This window comes from Periophthalmus magnuspinnatus, chromosome 3 (genome assembly GCF_009829125.3).
Source record: "Periophthalmus magnuspinnatus isolate fPerMag1 chromosome 3, fPerMag1.2.pri, whole genome shotgun sequence".
In the NCBI taxonomy this organism is placed as follows: Eukaryota; Metazoa; Chordata; class Actinopteri; order Gobiiformes; family Gobiidae; genus Periophthalmus; species Periophthalmus magnuspinnatus.
The window spans coordinates 8,476,282-8,494,389 of NC_047128.1; the positions used below are offsets into that span (position 1 = coordinate 8,476,282).

Here is an 18,108-nt window from a genome sequence, read left to right on the forward strand (position 1 = left end):
AACACTTAACCCTGCACTTTGACAACACCACACTCTCTCCATCCTCACTCATCCGTAATCTCGGTGTGCTCCTCGACCCCACTCTTTCATTTGAACCCCACGTCAAGCACATAACCTGGACTGCATTCTTTCACCTCAAAAACATAGCCCGTCTCCGCCCGTCACTCACCTTCTCTGCCGCTGAAACTCTCATCCATGCATTCATTACATCCAGAATCGACTACTGCAATAGCATCCTCTACGGTACACCATCCAAAACCCTCAACAGACTACAGTACATTCAGAACTCCGCTGCCCGCCTCCTCACCCGCTCACGTGAACACATCACTCCTGTCCTCCACAAGCTCCACTGGCTCCCCGTCCCTCAGCGCATACACTTCAAAATCCTTCTTATCACATTCAAAGCTCTCCACAACCTGGCCCCTCCTTACCTCACAGACCTGCTCCACCACCACACTCCATCTCGCTCCCTCCGCTCCTCCAGCTCCAACCTCCTGTCCCTGCCCTGTAGGACCAAGCTCCGAACCTGGGGGGACAGAGCCTTCTCCATCGCTGCCCCCACCCTCTGGAACTCACTACCTAAACCCCTCCGTGACTGCTCTGACCTCCCCACCTTCAAGAAAAAACTCAAAACTCACCTGTTCAAAATCGCTTTTAATGTTTCATTTTATGTTGTAAATTTTGTGATATTTTATTATTGTATCTACTGTGAAGCGACTTTGAATGTCCTGAAAAGCGCTATATAAATAAAATTTATTATTATTATTATTGTCACCAGTCTGAGTTCATCTACATGCTGCCTCGATATGTTACCCACTAAATTTCTAAAGTCTGTGCTCAACAGTTTGCCATCACCACTCACTCTCATAGTTAATATGTCACTTCAATCTGGAACATTCCCAAGCGCTTTGAAAACTGCGGTTATCAAGCCTCTCCTAAAGAAGAGTAGTCTTGATGCCACAATATTGAACAATTACCGACCGATCTCAAATCTGCCGTTTTTAGGCAAAGTCCTCGAAAAAGTTGTTTACCAACAGCTTATTAACTTCCTCGAAATTAACAACTCCTTTGATGTCTTCCAATCAGGTTTTAGTCACCTTGATAAGAGCAGTCTCAGTGCTGTGGTGGTGTCTAAAACCTGAGTGCTGCCTTTGACACTGTTGATCATGGGATCCTCTTACAGACACTAGAGGACTGGGTGGGCATCTCTGGTACTGCACTAAACTGGTTCAAGTCATATTTAGAAAACAGGGAGTACTTTGTTGAAATTGGAAAATGTATATCAGATAAAATGTCCCTGACCTGTGGGGTGCCCCAGGGTTCAATGCTGGGACCCCTGCTGTTCAATCTCTACATGCTGCCGTTAGGCCAGTTAATACACAGCAATAATGTGTCCTACCACAACTATGCAGATGACACTCAGATCTATGTCTCACTGGCAGCCGGTGAATATGGACCAGTGGATTCACTCTGCCACTGCATCCAACAGATCAGTGTGTGGATGCAAAACAACTTTCTTCTGCTAAACTCAGACAAGACTGAAGTCATCATCTTTGGCCCACAAAAACATAGAGAAAGTGTCAGCAGTCACCTCCAGGCTCTCTCTCTAAAACCTTCAACTCAGGCTAGAAATCTAGGGGTAATAATGGACTCAGACTTGAACTTTAACAGCCACATCAAATCAATAACATCTGCAGCTTTTTACCACCTAAAGAACATTGCAAAAATCAAAGAGATACTGTCAAAGCCAGACTTAGACTTATCCATGCATTTGTCTCCAGTAGGTTAGACTACTGTAACGGCCTGCTCACTGGCCTCTCCAAACGAGCCCTAACACAGCTGCAGTACATCCAGAACGCTGCTGCTCGGGTCCTGACTAGAACCAGGAAGTACAAGCACATAAGTCCTGTGCTCAGGTCTCTGCACTGGCTTCCTGTAGTGCAAAGAATAGACTTTAAAGCAGCTCTGCTTGTGTATAAGTCTCTCCATGGCATAGGTCCAAAATACATCTCCGACATTTTAGTGCCATATGAACCATCTCGCACACTGAGGACTTCAGGGATTGGCCACCTGCTGGTGCCCAGAGTCAGGACAAAATATGGGGAATCAGCATTTAAGTTTTATGCAGCTAAAACCTGGAACAGTCTTCCTGAAGATGTGAGACAGGCCTCTACTTTGACAATGTTTAAATCCAGGCTCAAAACGGTTCTGTTCAGCTGTGCATACGAGTGAAAGGTTTTTATTCTACACTCTTTTTGGTAAACTCTTTAATGGTAAATTTATGATTATTTGTGATTATTTATGTTTTGATTTGTGTGATTTTAATGTCTTTCTTATTCTGTAAAGCACTTTGAATTACCTTGTGTACGAATTGTGCTATACAAATAAACTTGCCTTGCCTAATAGGTGCAGACTCCAGTGTTAGTTTGATATTGTCAATCAGCAGTTTTTTCCCCAGATCTATTTAAATGAATTCCATCGCAGACAAACAGATTATTCCTTTTCTAAAATCCACAAAAGAAATTATCCCATTTGGTATTTGACTTTCACTAAAAAGGTGAAGGTGACAAACTAATGCAAGCTGGCTTTAGACTGTAATGTTTGAGAAGGACTAGTTTTACAGTACAAAATCAGCTCACGTTGTAGTTCCTACTAAATCTGTTACCTATAGTCGGATTGTGTTAAAATAAAGCTCAGATTAAAGTCTAACTTGAGTAGCAGAGCTTCAGACAGAGCTGTGCCCCTCGTTACTTGTAGCCCCACTGCTCAGGGATAATGGGAGGAGACTGAGCTGAGACTGAGTTCAAGCTGGGTCTGTGCCGACAACAGCGCTCAAAGCTGAGTGTCCCCTGCGAACATCTCTAGTATCTGTCCAGGCCTCGTCTGAGGTTTAAATTCAACCATATTCAACCATTTTGTTCTAATGTAAAGACACTCATATGCGACACTAACATTGCACTGTTCTACTGGCTTCCTCCATGACTTTGAGCACACTTCAGTGAATAAAAAATGAGCGTACCATTAGTAAAGCAAACACCCACACAGTAGCGTGAGTTTGCAAAGTATAACCTTCATAAACTCACTCTACAATGTGTTCTTGCAGCGGACAATGTCTGTGTAACTGCGTATTCCAGTGATAAACTGGCATTTTTCAAAGTGTGTATCGGGGCTCACTGCTCACAGACCTTTACACTGCTTAAAAACAGCCTTTTGCAGCCTTTTAATTCTTGGACAATTGTTTTTTCTTCTTGAAGGCTAAGTTTAGAAGACTTAGCGTCGTGTTTGGTGTCCCACCTCGTAACACAAAAAAAAGGTTTTTCCTCCTTGAAGCACAAACTTGTGTTCACTTTCACCTTTTTCTTGAAACTGCCCCCCATGCTGACAATTTTTCTCTTCCTGAACATTTTGGAATCATTATTTACAAATATTTCTCAGTTCCACTTATCGAGAATATCTCATTAGTTTATGGTCGATGCACACATTAAAGTCACGAGTCATTCCTTTAATTTACCTTCTCACAGGCCACATAAAATGACGTGGTGGGCCACATTTGGTCCCTGGGCCTTGAGTTTGACACACGTGGTGTAAAGAATAGTGCTATTATCGAAATAAGGGTTGAGTATCAAACCTTTTCCTTAGTACTGTTTTTGTGTTGTAAAAGCCCAACACTATATATACACCTAGGGTTCGTTCATCATACTTTGAAATACAGACCTTCCCTGTCTTTGTAAAATTGCTTCTTTTTATGGCATGCTATTTCTTCTGTATTTTGGTCAGGTGTCATTGACAGCTGGCATGCCTGTAGTAGACCTTGTATAGCAGTTATTTTTATAACTGGGTTTTGCCACCCCTCCTGTTCAGTGTACACATGATTTTAGCAAATTTTAAAGTCAAAATTTACCAGTCCATTCTCTCTGATTGATTGGTTACACCATCTGTCAATCTTCTGCCTCTTAAAACTTTGTAGCAGAGGTGCCTGACAGAAAGCAAAAGTGAAAGATATTTTCTCTTTCAAAAGATATTTTCATTAAAACAATGACCATGCAAATTCCCCTTTTCCCTAGCTGAGCTGTACGACCCAGCTCAGCTAGGGAAAAGGCAAGTAACAAAACAAGATGAAAAATTGTAAAATTTAAGTTATCATTTATTTAAAAGGAACAAGGTAAGGTAAAAACTAACAAAAAGAGGTTCTTATCAGAGTGATTTTCAATGTAGAACTAAATTACAGCTAGCAAAACAAAAGTATAGAAATTTCAATAACACAAAACAGTCTCTGAACTAACCAAAGGTTTACAAATGTCTCAGTTGCAAACTCAAAGATACAAGTATCACACAGACAGAGCAAAAAGTGGCATGCTGTTCCTGAACCCAGCAGCTAGGAGTGGCAGGGGGCGGGTCCTTCTAAGGAGTGGCTGCCACAGGTGGAGACACAGGAGTGGCCAGACTCTGGGATGTCGCACGAATCACACGCGGGGCCTAGGATCCAATCAGATGCCGACTTGTGAGCAATCCACCAATCGTAGGAGAGACCTGTGGTTTCAAGCCTTGCATAGAAAAACAGGGATCAGCTGCAGGTACTTGATGTTTATGGCTGTAAGAGGAGCTGCAGGCCTGGGGCCTTAACATTTGTCTACTTACAAGGTGCCCCTAACCATTAATATGCATTTTATGCATCTATAGATGCCAGTATAACTTCCTCCTAAGCTGAGACAGTTTCTGCATCTGACCCTGTAGAGTTTGTTATGAAAGCAGTGCTAGTACTGTTGCCTGAGCAGAACGGCTTGGTACAGTGCAGAACCCGGACCAGATCGCTTAAAATGATGGACCGGATTATGCAGGCAAAATATGAGGGGAAAATCCGTAGTGAATTTCTGTGAATACAGTAGTTTCTTAATGAGTAGTGGAACAGATTTGGTCATTAGACAGTAATTTTGATGATGAGTGATTAACTCTGCATAATTGGATTGTTAGGGCAGGGTGCGCTATTGGTAGGGTGCCCTGTCGTTATAATATCAAGGGAAACACTGCGTTGTGTTACATTGTTGTATTGCATTGTTGTGTGTTCCAGGCACAGTCTGTTCGGTGGCGCCTCACTCAAGCCCATAGAAGCAGACCTCAGCCGCCTGTACACAGCCACCTCCCTCATGCAGATCGATGACAACATCATGAGGTATACCATCATACTGCACTGGCGCACTGCAGGACCACAGTATTCATATACTGCAGACACACTGCAGGACCACAGTATTCATATACTGCAGGTACACAGCATCATAGGGTATGTGCAATACATACCAGAACCACAATACACACACACACTCTAAGGGCTGTGCAATATATCTTTATTGAAACAAAACAAACAAAATATATCTTTATTGAATCAAAATTTGTCTCATTTTGCTTTAACATTCTCATTTGTCTTTTTGACCAGGAAGTTCCATGGCCACCGTTCTCTCAAAGAGTATTATGAGAAGGAGAGCTGCGTGCACTATATCCACAATGTAAGCTTGCTCACATGGCCTCTGTCCATGTATATGTATTTGGCTGTTCTCATCTTGTCCTCTCAGTCTCTCATATCGCTGTACAACTTGTGTACAGTTGAAACCATAAGTTTACATATACTATATAAAAAGACACATACGCCTTTTTTCTCACTGTCTGACATGAAATCAGACTAAACTTTTCCTGTTTTAAGTCAATTATGATTACCAACATTATTTCTATTTTCTAAATGCCAGAATGATGAGAGAGAGGAACTTTCTTAGACAATTTGTCATTACTTTCTTCAAAGTCAGAAGTTTACATACAGACTACTGTGCATTTAAACACTTTGGGAAAATCCTGATGATGATGATGCCAGTCTTTGGAAGCTTCTGATGGGTTTATTGACAACATTTTAGTTAATTTGAGACACACATGCAGGTGTATTTGAAAGCACACCTGAAGCACTTTGTGTTACATCATGGGAAAGTCAACAGAAATCGGCCAAGAAGGAAGAGAATTGTGGACTGTCTAGTTCATTCTTGGCACCTTCAGGCATCTGGAAATTGCACCCATGTTAATCTGTTCAAACAGTTATGCACACGTATTAACACCATGGGAATGTCTAGCCATCAAAGGAAGGAGACGGGTTATGTCCCAGAGATGAATGTGCTTTGGTCGGACCAGTTTACAAATGCACACAGAGAGAGGGGCACTTTCATTTTTGGAGAGATGTCCTATGGCCTGACAAAACTAAAATTGAACTGGCCATAATGAAAAGAGGGGGGTGACAGCATCATGTTGTGGTGTTGTTTTGTTGCAGGAAAGACTGGTACACTTCACAAAATAGATGGCATCATGAGCAAAGAACATTATGTCCCTCTTCCCTGCCTTTCACTCATCTTGAGACTAGCAAATAACAACTAGCATGCTAACTTTGGAAGATGTGCGATGTGGGAGAGGACGCAGGCGTTGATTGTTCGCCGCTTTTCCCCATTCGATTTAATCTGATTTAGTACTTACTAGCTGTATGCTGCCTGTTACCATCACATTGGATGCCTAGTTGATCGTCTTGTCCTGCTGGTCTGCATTACGGACAGTTTGCCGTCTGTTTTGTTTGTCTGCAAACTACACCGTGAAGACGAACGCCAGCTGAGTAGCCATAGCTAGTGCCGGGCTAGCTACAACTGCTCCAGGCATTGTGTTGAAATACTCCGTCTTTCAGCTGCTCAGTCTAAATTGGCGGCTACCTCCACCCTACATCCCAGTCATCAGACAACTCTTTCTCCTGCTACTATGGAATTATTTAACACACAATCCCTTACAAATAAATCCCTTCTTATTCATAATCACATTTTGGATAAAAGACTGGATTTTATGTGCTTGGTTGAAACTTGGCACAAACCAGGGGATTATTCTGTGCTAAACGAAGCTTGTCCCCAGGGCTACAACTATATGGAGAAAGCCTGCAGCTCTGGACGTGGGGGTGGCTTGGCCATCATCCATCGGACTGACCTGAAACTTTCTCCCCTGCCACTGCCTGACTTTGCCTCCATGGAGTGTTTAGCCTTCAAATACAAACCTCAATACTCAATGACAGTGCTGCTTATATATCGCCCAAACAAACCACATTCCTTATTTCTTCCTGAAATGCATGACTTGCTTACATCGCTCTGTTCTATGTCAACCAACATTGTTATGGTTGGGGATGTAAATATTCATGTTGACAACCCATCCTGTAACCGTGCAACAGAATTTCTGGGTCTACTAGACTGTCTTGGCCTCCAGCAGCATGTGAAGCCCCCCCCCCCCCACACACACACACACACACTAGGGGGCACACCTTAGACCTGGTCATAACTGACTTGGCCCCTATTAAAAGCTTAGAGGTCTATGATCTGGGTGTATCTGACCACAAGGTGGTCTCTATGGCCTTCACGTTCCAACTGTCTAACAATAGACCTAAGCACCAAATATCTTTCCGGACACGTGAAGTCAGTTTTGAACGCTCTGCCCCCGGTATACACCGGAACTACGGCAAATGAAAAGGGCTGGTTGTGCCCTGAAACGCCGTTTTAGAACGTCTGGACTTACTGTTTTCAAGCTTGCCTTGCAAGACCACCAAAGGGCCTACTGTAAGTCCCTAAAGGATACACGATGTCAGTTTTATTCTAATCAAATCAATAAAAACATTGGCAACTCGAAGCAGCTGTTTGCTACCATAAATTACCTCCTAAAACCACAGCAGTCTTCCTCCACAGAGGCCACTGAGGAGCGATGCAACAGCTTCATTGACTTTTTTAGATCTAAAGTGAACAATATCCGCTCATCAATGCACAGTCCTTCCTCCCAATCTCCTTCGATCCCCAGCTTACTCTGGGAGTCTGGGAGTTTGAAACCACAGTACAGTATGGGAGAGATGGCAAAGAGCCACATTGAAGAAACTCTGAGAGGAATGAGAGTCCAACAGCTCTGCTCATTCCCATGGTCAGCTCAATCATTGAACGGATTGTGAACCTCTCATTACAAATTGGACACATCCCATCTTCCCTTAAAGCTGTGGTCATCCTGTACATCCTAAAGAAGGCCTCATTAGATCCAGAGGTGCTTGCTAACTACAGGCCTATTTCAAATCTCACCTTTCTGTCAAAGTCCTAGAGAAGGTAGCAGCCTCCCAAATTCAGAACTACATCAAGCGAAATTGCTCGATTGAGAGGTTCCAGTCAGGCTTTCATTCAGCCCACAGCACGGAAATAGCTCTGCTCAGGGTGACAAATGACCTACTGATGACAGCTGATGCAGGTTCACCATCTCTGCTCATTTTCCTCGATCTGACTGCAGCGTTTGACACTGGATCATACCATTCTCCCAGATTGCCTCCACAACACCATTGGCTTGTCGGGAACTGTATTACAGTGGTTCCAGTCCTACCTGTCTTGACAGGACAGAATGGGTTCTGTTGGGTGGAAGTAGGTCCAGGCTTCTTCCTGTCACATGTGGTCTTCCGCAGGGCTCAGTTCTCGGCCCCATCCTTTTTACCATCTACATGCTACCCCTTAGTGATGTCATTAGCAGATATGGGTTGTCCTTTCACTGTTATGCTGATGACACGCAGTTGTACATCAGAACTGCCCCAAGCCCATCTGAAGCTCTGTCACGACTCACTGCATGCCTTGAGGAGGTAAAGGCATGGATGAACAGCAGCTTCTTTCAGTTAAACAGTAGTAAAACCGAGGCACTCCTGTTCCTTTCCTATATCACAGTTCACCTTTGATGGTCAGGTCATTAGTCTCTCCTCTTCAGTCACTAACCTGGGGGTTCAGTTGGATCCACAGTTGACTCTCAGTAACCACATAAAACACCTGTGCAAGACATCGTTTCACCATCTACGGAACATCTCCAAACTCCGCCTCCTTCTAAACCTCCCAGACACAGAGAAACTTGTCCACGCCCTTATCTCCTAAAGGTTGGATTACTGCAATGGACTTTATATTGGGATACCTGCCAAGGACATTGAAAAACTGCAAATACATTCAAAACAGTGCCGCCAGAATTCTAATGAAGGCCAGGAAATTTGAACATGTCACTCCCATTCTTAAATCACTGCATTGGCTACCTGTTAAATCCCAGATCAAATACACAATTCTTCTGTTGACGCATAAATGTATCACCAGTCAGGCGCCACTTTATTTGCAAGACCTGATCACTGCACAATCCCCAATCTGCACCATCAGATTTACAGGCAGCATGCTCCTCCAAGTCCCCCCCACCAGGCTCCATACAATGGGGGACGGAGCCTTCTCTTCAGCTGCACTGCAACTGTAAATTGCCTCCCTGCCCAGCTGAGAGCCACACAGAGCCTGGACTTTTTTTTAAAGCTAATTTAAAGACATTTTTATTTAGAAAAGTGTACTGCTGATGTTTTTAGCAATTAGCATTTTAATGTTCTTTCATTGTAGCACTCTGGGATTTTGTTTAATCAAGAGTGCATTATAAATAAAATGTATTATTAGGCCCGAGCCTGGGACAACGTCCCGGCGAGGGACTCAATAAAACCATGTCCAGAGCATGGAAAATGGCAAAAATCAAGTGGTAAACACGCCCCGACATGGCAGTGAGAAAAAATAACGAAAGATGACTCGGTAGCGCCACCTCAAACTTTGATTTTCATAGGGCCAATGGGAGTCAACGTAAAAATCTGAAACTCACATAAAAAATAGAACATGTCTGGACATGATAAAAATGATATTGTGGCCCCGCCCTAAAATGTACAGGAAGTCGGCCATATTGGATCAAACCCGGGAATGACAAAAGTGCACACCCTCGCATTCAGGACATTTTCTCGCACAGTTTTCATCACAAACACTTCAAATTTGGTCAAATCCCACTAAACCAGTGGTTCTTAACCTTGTTGGAGGTACTGAACCCCACCGGTTTCATATGCACTTTCACCGAACCCTTGTTTATTGAAAAATATATATATATATATTTTTTTTTTCAAATTCAAGACATATGTGTGTTTTACTGGTGCACAAAATGAACTGTGCATTAACATCACTGTGTTCAAAGAATAAAACCAATAAAATGCATACAACAAATCACAACAAATTACATATATACCTTTTTACAAAGACATGACCTTTTTTAATTAAATAATTAAATACATTCAGTGTGGTAGACACTGAAATTATTTAAATTTTGAACCTTATGTATTTAAATAATGAACTTATTGTATTTATGCTATTTATTATTTTTAACATTTTAACACACACCGATCACCTAATTTCCATCACGCTACAGGGTCGGCAACCTTTAACACGCAAAGAGCCATTGGACCCAGTTTCCACAGAAAATAAAACACTGGGAGCCGCAAATACTTTTTGACATCTAAAATGAAGATAACATAGTATATAATTATAATAATAATGCAACGGAATAATGTAGGTTTTATTTTCACGGACAAGCCTTTGACACGTGGCAGATAAATATGGCAAAAATAAGTTAAGTGCATAAAAAATACAACTCACCAAACCGCTGCATCAGAGGGAGTCCTGCGTTTGTGTCTTTGGGATGAGGTGGTCCCATCAAGGAGTGATGAGAGACAATGACACCCGCAGTGTGATTATGTCTAGTCTGCTCCACAGTTTCTTTCAAAAAACTCTAAAGGCTTATCTTTTAATCCCAGGTACTTGGTCTCCATGTGCCAAAGCAGTTTTGAAGGTTTCATTGCCTCATTTGCTTTTCCCACATATTACGCAGAGCGGACTCTGCACGTGAGAATCACCTGTGGCGACAAACCCATATTTAAGTAGGACTCCTGGTGTTGTCTCTTAAATTTATCTTCTGGCTCCTCAGTTGGCCTTTTCTCCTTTGTTAAAAAGCTCTCCATAGACTTTTGTTTTGGCTCATTTTCACTGACATGTCTGATGTGTTATACGTGATACGTCATTGCGGAGACAAGAGCAGATCTATCACAGATATAATAAACTTGTTACTACATCAAATAGATTTCTGTGGCAATTTCCTATTAGGATTTTCATTATACATCTACGGACAAGCTTTTTAGCGCGTCATGAGGGACGGACGAAAGTTACGTCCTCCTGATCCTCCTGCTCCTGCGCACAGCGTCTGAAAATCAGGGCTGTGTCTTTACGCAGGACTGTGAGCTGTGTCTGAGGCGTGAGCAGTATTCAAACGGCTCATTTAAGTTGGGCAGGTACTTCGATAGACACATCAAAGGGTGCATTTGTTGAATTGGGCCAACGTCTAGAGACGCTTGCAGTCCGCTAATCATATGAGTCGGGTGCGTGTTTTGACCTCCACCGAACCCCTAGGGTTCGATCGAACCTAGGTTAAAAACCACTGCACTAAACCCATGTGTGATTAAAGATTATCAATTACATTTTGATTATGACTTTGGGTGTGGTCAGGGTGAATTTTCAACAAAATTGCAATTTTTGGAAAATTTCAATAAAATATTTCTCTTTCACACATTTTTTGTTGGGAAAACGCTAATACAGCGTTTATGCAAAATTGTGAGCTGAATGCAATGATATGCAAATCAAGGGACTCTCACAAAATGGCTCGCTAGCGCCCTCCTCAAATTTCATTTTCAAAAATTCGTAGAAAACAATCGATTTGTCGTGGACATGTGAAAAAATTCACAGGGGCCTTATTTGTGATGGGGCACAATGTGAGAAAGTCACATGACTGTAGCTTTTATGGTTTAGGAGAAAAATAGTGGGTGGAAAAAAAAAATTCCATTATTATTATTTTGGTGGCCGGATTGAAGCCACTTTTGACCCTCTGAATGTTAACGAAAAGTTAATTTTATTGCACCCAAAATTCAATACTGATGAAATTTTTTTTCTTTTGACCTGTGTTTATAAAAATTTTGAAAAATTACTCAGTAGTGCCCCCTAAAACTCCAATGCATTTTTTTTTTTTTTTTGCAAAGTTTGACATAGACATTTGAAATTTTGCACATACAAAATTTTGTTTTGATTCAAAAGTCTTGAGTCTGACCAACTCTTACAAAATGGCTGAATGTTTTTTTTTTTTTTTTTTTTCAAAAATTCTCCAGTCTTTTGTTTGACCAAACCTTACAAAATGGCTGAATGTTTTGTTTTGTTTTTTTCAAAAAATTCTCCAGTCTTTTGTTTCACCAATCCATATTATGGCCAAATAGCATCTAATAAACGTATCATAATATCTATCTATGTAGAATTGTATTTATTCTCTTAAAAATAAAATTGAATGAAATGAACTGATTAGTTACACATATCATTGAGGGATTTAAATGCTCACTACGTAACCCCACACTCTTTAAGCAGATTATATAGTGCACTCCTTCACAGAGTGATTCGGACACACAGCTCATTACAATCAGGTCATGTGACTCTGTGTCTGGGTGAAAAAAGTATAAAGGCGAAACTCTGCTAAAACTTGATCTCTGTCATAAATAATGATCAGATTTGACTGGCACACAAATAGTTATGGATTAATATCATACTATATAATATATCATACTAGTTAGCCTCAAGCTGGACCTCAAGCAAATGGATTGGATTATTATATATATATATTTTTTTTTAAACTGAGATGTGGAAATTGTTGCTATTTTAAACCAAAATGGTTTATTTAAGACTGTTTTAACCATAATCAGGATCAACAGTGTTATACAACAGCACTTCTTTCTGCTTCATTCAGTTGTATTGTAGCTCTGTTGTTTTTCCAACTCTCGCAGTGCATTGTGGTCTATATTGACCAGTGTAGTGACCACTGATGCCCGGTACTTTTCAAAGTGTTTTGTGGGAAATTTTTCATCTACTGGACATTAGGACACCACTAAAAATGACGTGATCCCTAAATAGTGTCCTAATTAGGGAATAGTGTGGATGTTTGGACAGAGTCTTGGAAATATGGCACCATGACTTTTCATGTCATCCTGATCAAAAAAGTCAATGTGACCTATGCCATTTTTTTCACTGGGTTGCCATGGCAATGCATGAAAGAGCCCATGTTATCCTAATGAGAAAATTTCCAAATTTTCGTACATTTCAAAGTCTTATAATGACTTATTACCGTCAATGACGAACATACAATTTGGCACAGTGATTCTTCAGGCAAATTCCAAAATGCAAAGTCAGCGTTTTCGCTGACGTCGCATTTTCGTCAACTCCTCTGAAGGCACTCTACTTGCAGGGCTGAAAATCACTGTACATCATCTAGACAAGTGGGGAATCAAAACTTATCCAATTTATGATGACGCCTATTACGGTTTCTGTGCGGCGAAGCCGCAAATTTGCATCGGAATTTTTGCAATTTTCAAAAGTCAAAATTTGCTCCCGTTTGCGCATGCAAAGTCCGATTTTGGTCAAATTCGAATCAGTTGTAAAACCTTCTGTCCTAAAGCTACTCATTATGATAGAAACTAAATTGGTATGATAGCGCCCCCTACAGAACATCTAATATATTTGTATGGAAGGCCAAAAATTTAGTTTTCCCAAATGTTACCAAATGTGACACAAAATTCCATTGGGTCATCCAACTCAATAAAGTCAATCACTTCCATGTGTTTTTTTGCTCCGTGTTCCCATGGCGATGTGCCAAACTGCCAATGTTATCCTAACGGGAAACCTCCCAATTTTTCCCATTCATGGGAACAATATTAGTTTCATGGAATAATGTGAAATTTGGCACTATGGCTCTTCATGTCATCCTGATCAAAAAAGTCATTCAGACCCATGTCATATTTTTCACTGTGTTGCCATGGCGATGCGCAAAAGAGCCCATGTTATCTTAATTACATTTCAAAATCTTGTAACGACTTATTACCGTCAACGACGAACATAAAATTTAGCACAGTCATTCTTCAGGTCGTCCCCGACAAAAAAGTCCGGGGGGACAAGTTTGTATTTTGCACGGTGTTGCCATGGCGACGCCTGGAAAAAACATGTTTTTGCATTATGTGCCTAAGCACTTCCAATGTCTTTTCACTTGTTTGGTGCCAAATGCAGCCCAAAGCCCCAATAAAGAAGGGACAAGTGGCACGTCAGCACCACCCAAAGGGAGTGCCAGGTCGGCCGAGTGCGAAGCACGGCCCGCGAGGGCCGTTCAATGCCGCTTGCAGCTTTAATTATTATTATGTGATTATCCTGTTTGTTTTTGTGTGTAAGCAGCACGGTGGCAACACTCATGCCTCACAGCAAGAAGGTTTGGTTCGATCCCCAGGTCACCAGGCCTTTCTGTGTGGAGTTTTGCATGTTTATTCCCGTGTCTGGATGGGTTTCCTTCGGGTACTCCGGTTTCCCCCATCAACCAAAACATGAACGCCCTTCGAGAGGCTTCGAGGCACTTTTTTTTTCTTGGTTTCCGGTGCATTTTAATGTGTTCCAGTTGACTTAAGTGGGCTTATATTTATCAATTCTTTGTCATAAAATGCAGAATTGGACAGAGTAGCCAAAACATGTACTTTAACAAGGGTACACTTACTTCAAAATCATATTACTCAAGAAGTACCACGTAGTGATCTAAATAAATTATATTTTAATTATACTTAACAATATTAATTTCAGTAAAGTGATTTAAAACAGCCTCAAACGAAGTATTCTAAGAGTGTACCAGCAGATGTAACAAAGAGAGGTTTCTCACTGTTTTATCCTGCAGGTCCAATAGTGTAAACTGGGGACATATTTCGCGTCCTCTTTGAAAAGTCCTTTCCCCAAAACGATCTTCCTCTGAGTTCTTTATCCATTGTCCCGTACTTTAGATAAACTAAACTTCACTAACTTTTTTAGTCTTAGTTACCTATGGTCATGAGCTCTGGATGCCAAAGTGTCCATTGCGATCTGCGAGTGCCTTTGGATGTTTTGTTTTCCCTGTGTGCTTGAAACGATGCAGCCCAAGTTGAGAGAGCGACTTAAGTGTATTTATTACATAAAACCTTGAGCAGGCGATCGGCTCTGCAGCGTGTCTGGGTCCGTGACTAGCCTTTAAGCTAGCCAGTGTGCCCAGTATTATTAAGTTGCTGCTTGTTTGTGGCTGATGTCTTTCTACTAGTTCCGGATAATGACGTTGCTTTGTCAATGGAGCGTAGTCTCTGATTGGTTGACGCTGCGCGCCGAACGGCAACAAGTTCAGCTTTTTCAACTTTTGGATGCGTGAACAAAGTGTCCGATACCTGGACGCTCAAGACGCGCCACATCAAGACCAGATTCGCGCCACTCTGACGCTTGAAGACGTGCTGCAAAAACGCAGGATGGCCAAGACGCGCATCCACCATAGACTTTGCATGTGAACTCGATGCCCCTGACGCTCCGGTGTGAATGCACCATTAGAGATAGGATGAGGAGCTTGGTCACACGGGAGGAGCTTGGATTAGAGCCGCCGCTCCTATATGTCGAGAGGAGCCAGCTGAGGTGGCTCAGGCATCTGCTCAGGATGTCTCCTGGATGCCTCCCTAGGGAGGTGTTCTGGGCATGTCCCACCAGGAGGAGGCCCCGGGGAAGACCCAGGACACACTGGAGGGACGCTCTCGGCTGGCTTGGGAATGCCTTGGGGTCCCACCAGATGTGTCTGGGGTGAGGGAAGTGTGGGAATCCCTGCTTAGACTGCTGCCCTCGCGACCCGGCCCCGGATAAGCAGAAGAAAATGAATATTTAGTTTAGTCGTTTAAGGATATTTAGACTAGTATAAACACCCGAGCGCCATTTAGTTTTCAGAACAAAAACTTTCCCATTCTCAATATAAATGTATGGGCTCTCGGGGACCCTCCGGTGGCCTCGGGGCCCTAAGCAGCTGCTTAGTCTGCTTATAGGCTGGGCTGGCCCTGGGCAGACCTGAAAAGGCGTGTGCAAGCAAGGCGGCCTACAAGCTTGGCTCAGTTAGTTACACCAGTTCTGTCAGGAGGAATGGCCCAGACTTCCTACCAAATATTCTGAGAAGCTTGTGGAAGGACATCCAAAACATTTGACCCAAGTCATAAAGGCAATGGAACAAAATACTAATGAAATGTATACAAAATTCTGACTTTGAAGAAAGTAATGAAAGGTTCTCTTAAACAATCCTTCTCTCATTCTTGTATTAAGCAAATAGGAACAATTTTGTTATTCCTAATTGACCTAAAACAGGAAGAGTTTAGTTTGATTTCATGTGAGACAGTGAGGAAAGGTGTCTTTTTATATAGTGCATGTACACTTCTGGTTTCAACTGTATCTCTCTAACTGTTCTCTGTGGCTCATGTCCCTGTACACCTCTGTATATGTCTCTAACTGTACTCTCTGTGTCTCGTGTCCCCATTTGTCCCTGACTATCCTACTCTTGTTCTCTCTGTCTCTCATGTCCCTGTATGCCCCTGTATGTCCCTGTACATATCCATGACTGTCCTCTGTTTCACCCAGGTAAATGTTCCTCTGCTGCTCTTGAACTCTACAGACGACCCTCTGGTGCACGACTCTCTGCTCAACATCCCTCGCACTCTGGCAGGTAATGGAGCACGGCATTGGCCCACATGAGGCAAGTTACAGAGCAGGGCATTAGCACACGAGGCAGGTAGCAGAGCATAGCATTAACCCACAAGAGGCGGGGAGCAGAGCAGGGCATTTAAAAAAGGCCTTAAGACACTCTTGTTTAAAAAGTCTTATCAAGTTTTATGACTTTTTAACTTTTTTTTTGCTGCTAATTAATGTCTGCAAATGTAAATTAAATTGTAATGTCTTTTTATATGTTTATTACTTTCTCTGATTTATAATGTTTTTATGTTTCTTCTGTGTCTATAGCACTCTGAGATTTCTCTGAAATGTAAAGTGCAATACAAATAAAATGTATTATTATTATTAGCACAAATGAGGCGGGTAGCACAGCTGAGCATTAGCACACATGGGGCAGGTAAAAGAGCAGGAACGTCACTAGAACCTCCCAGTAAAAATTGACTGAGCCTCAGTATAGAGCAGTGGTTCTTAACCTGGTTTCAATCGAACCCTAGGGGTTCGGTGAGTCAGTCTCAGGGGTTGGGCGGAGGTCAAGACACACACCCGACTCATATGATTTGCGGACTGTGAGCGTCTCCAGAAGTCGTCCGTGTCCCAATTTGACAAATGCACCCTTCGATGTGCCTATCGTAGTACCCATCCGACTTAAATGCACTGTTCGAACGGCGCATTTAAGGGCACTTTGGTGAATTGAGACACAGCATAAGACTCGACCAGAGTGCTGCCCCGGCATTGACTGGGAGGATCTTGGCGACAACTGCACTCTGACTGGACATCTTCGAGGGACCACGGAAGCACATTACCGAAATGACAGTAACATATTTAAAGAGCCCCATGCCTCTGCATGTGTATTGAATTTGAAAAAAATCATATTTTATTTTTCAATAAAGAAGGGTTTGATGAATGTGCATATGAAACTGGTGGGGTTTAGTACCTCCAACAAGGTTAAGAACCACTGGTAAAGAACAACCCCCGTGCAGAGGATAAGTACATATAGCAACATGAGGAGTGTCCAGCTTCTGATGTTGGCTATACTACAGATTACAGGTTCCAGTTCTGTCATAGTGATATGCTGGTGAACTGTAACAGTGGATGGTCAGATAGTTCAATAAGAAGTCCACAGCGGGTGAGGGTGGGACAGGTCCAAACACTCATTCACTATAATATGGCAAGTCAGCACAATAAGCTCTCTTAAAGATTTGGAGCCCTAAATGAGGGCTGTAGATTTTGCATCTCTATGTGTTTAGCTCTGCAAAGATTGCAACAATATCCCATGAGTGCAACTAGATTTCCAGCTCCAAATGAAAAAAGGGAGAGAAGAGAAAAGTGCACACGTTGTTCTATGCACATGGAGAAGCCACGTTATTACTACAGTTTAAACACATAGTTAGTATAAAAGTGATGCTCCAGCAGGAAAAAACAAGTCACGTATCAAAAACTGTGGATAGTGCTCATAGTCAGTCGGACTCGTCTAGAGCACGTTCGCACGTCGCATCAGGTAGACTTCATGCAAGCTGTTTTAGTTCCAAAGATTCTACATTGTTTGCTGTGAGTGTGTTTGCCATTTCAGACAAGTACTAAATTCTTGACTCGAGCAGCACTACTATGTATGACCTATGGTACTGATCCTGAGCAG

The 18,108-nt window shown here is 42.2% G+C and overlaps 1 protein-coding gene across 1 annotated transcript in view; it reads left to right on the plus strand.

Moving 5' to 3' along the window:
- Positions 1–18,108, plus strand: part of LOC117391745 (monoacylglycerol lipase ABHD2-like) — a 61,627-nt gene that overhangs the window by 38,255 nt on the left and 5,264 nt on the right. The window contains exons 8-10 of the mRNA XM_033989654.2: positions 5,069–5,170; positions 5,432–5,501; positions 16,383–16,467. Coding sequence (XP_033845545.1) covers positions 5,069–5,170; positions 5,432–5,501; positions 16,383–16,467 — 257 coding nt within the window. The remainder of the gene's footprint in view (positions 1–5,068; positions 5,171–5,431; positions 5,502–16,382; positions 16,468–18,108) is intronic.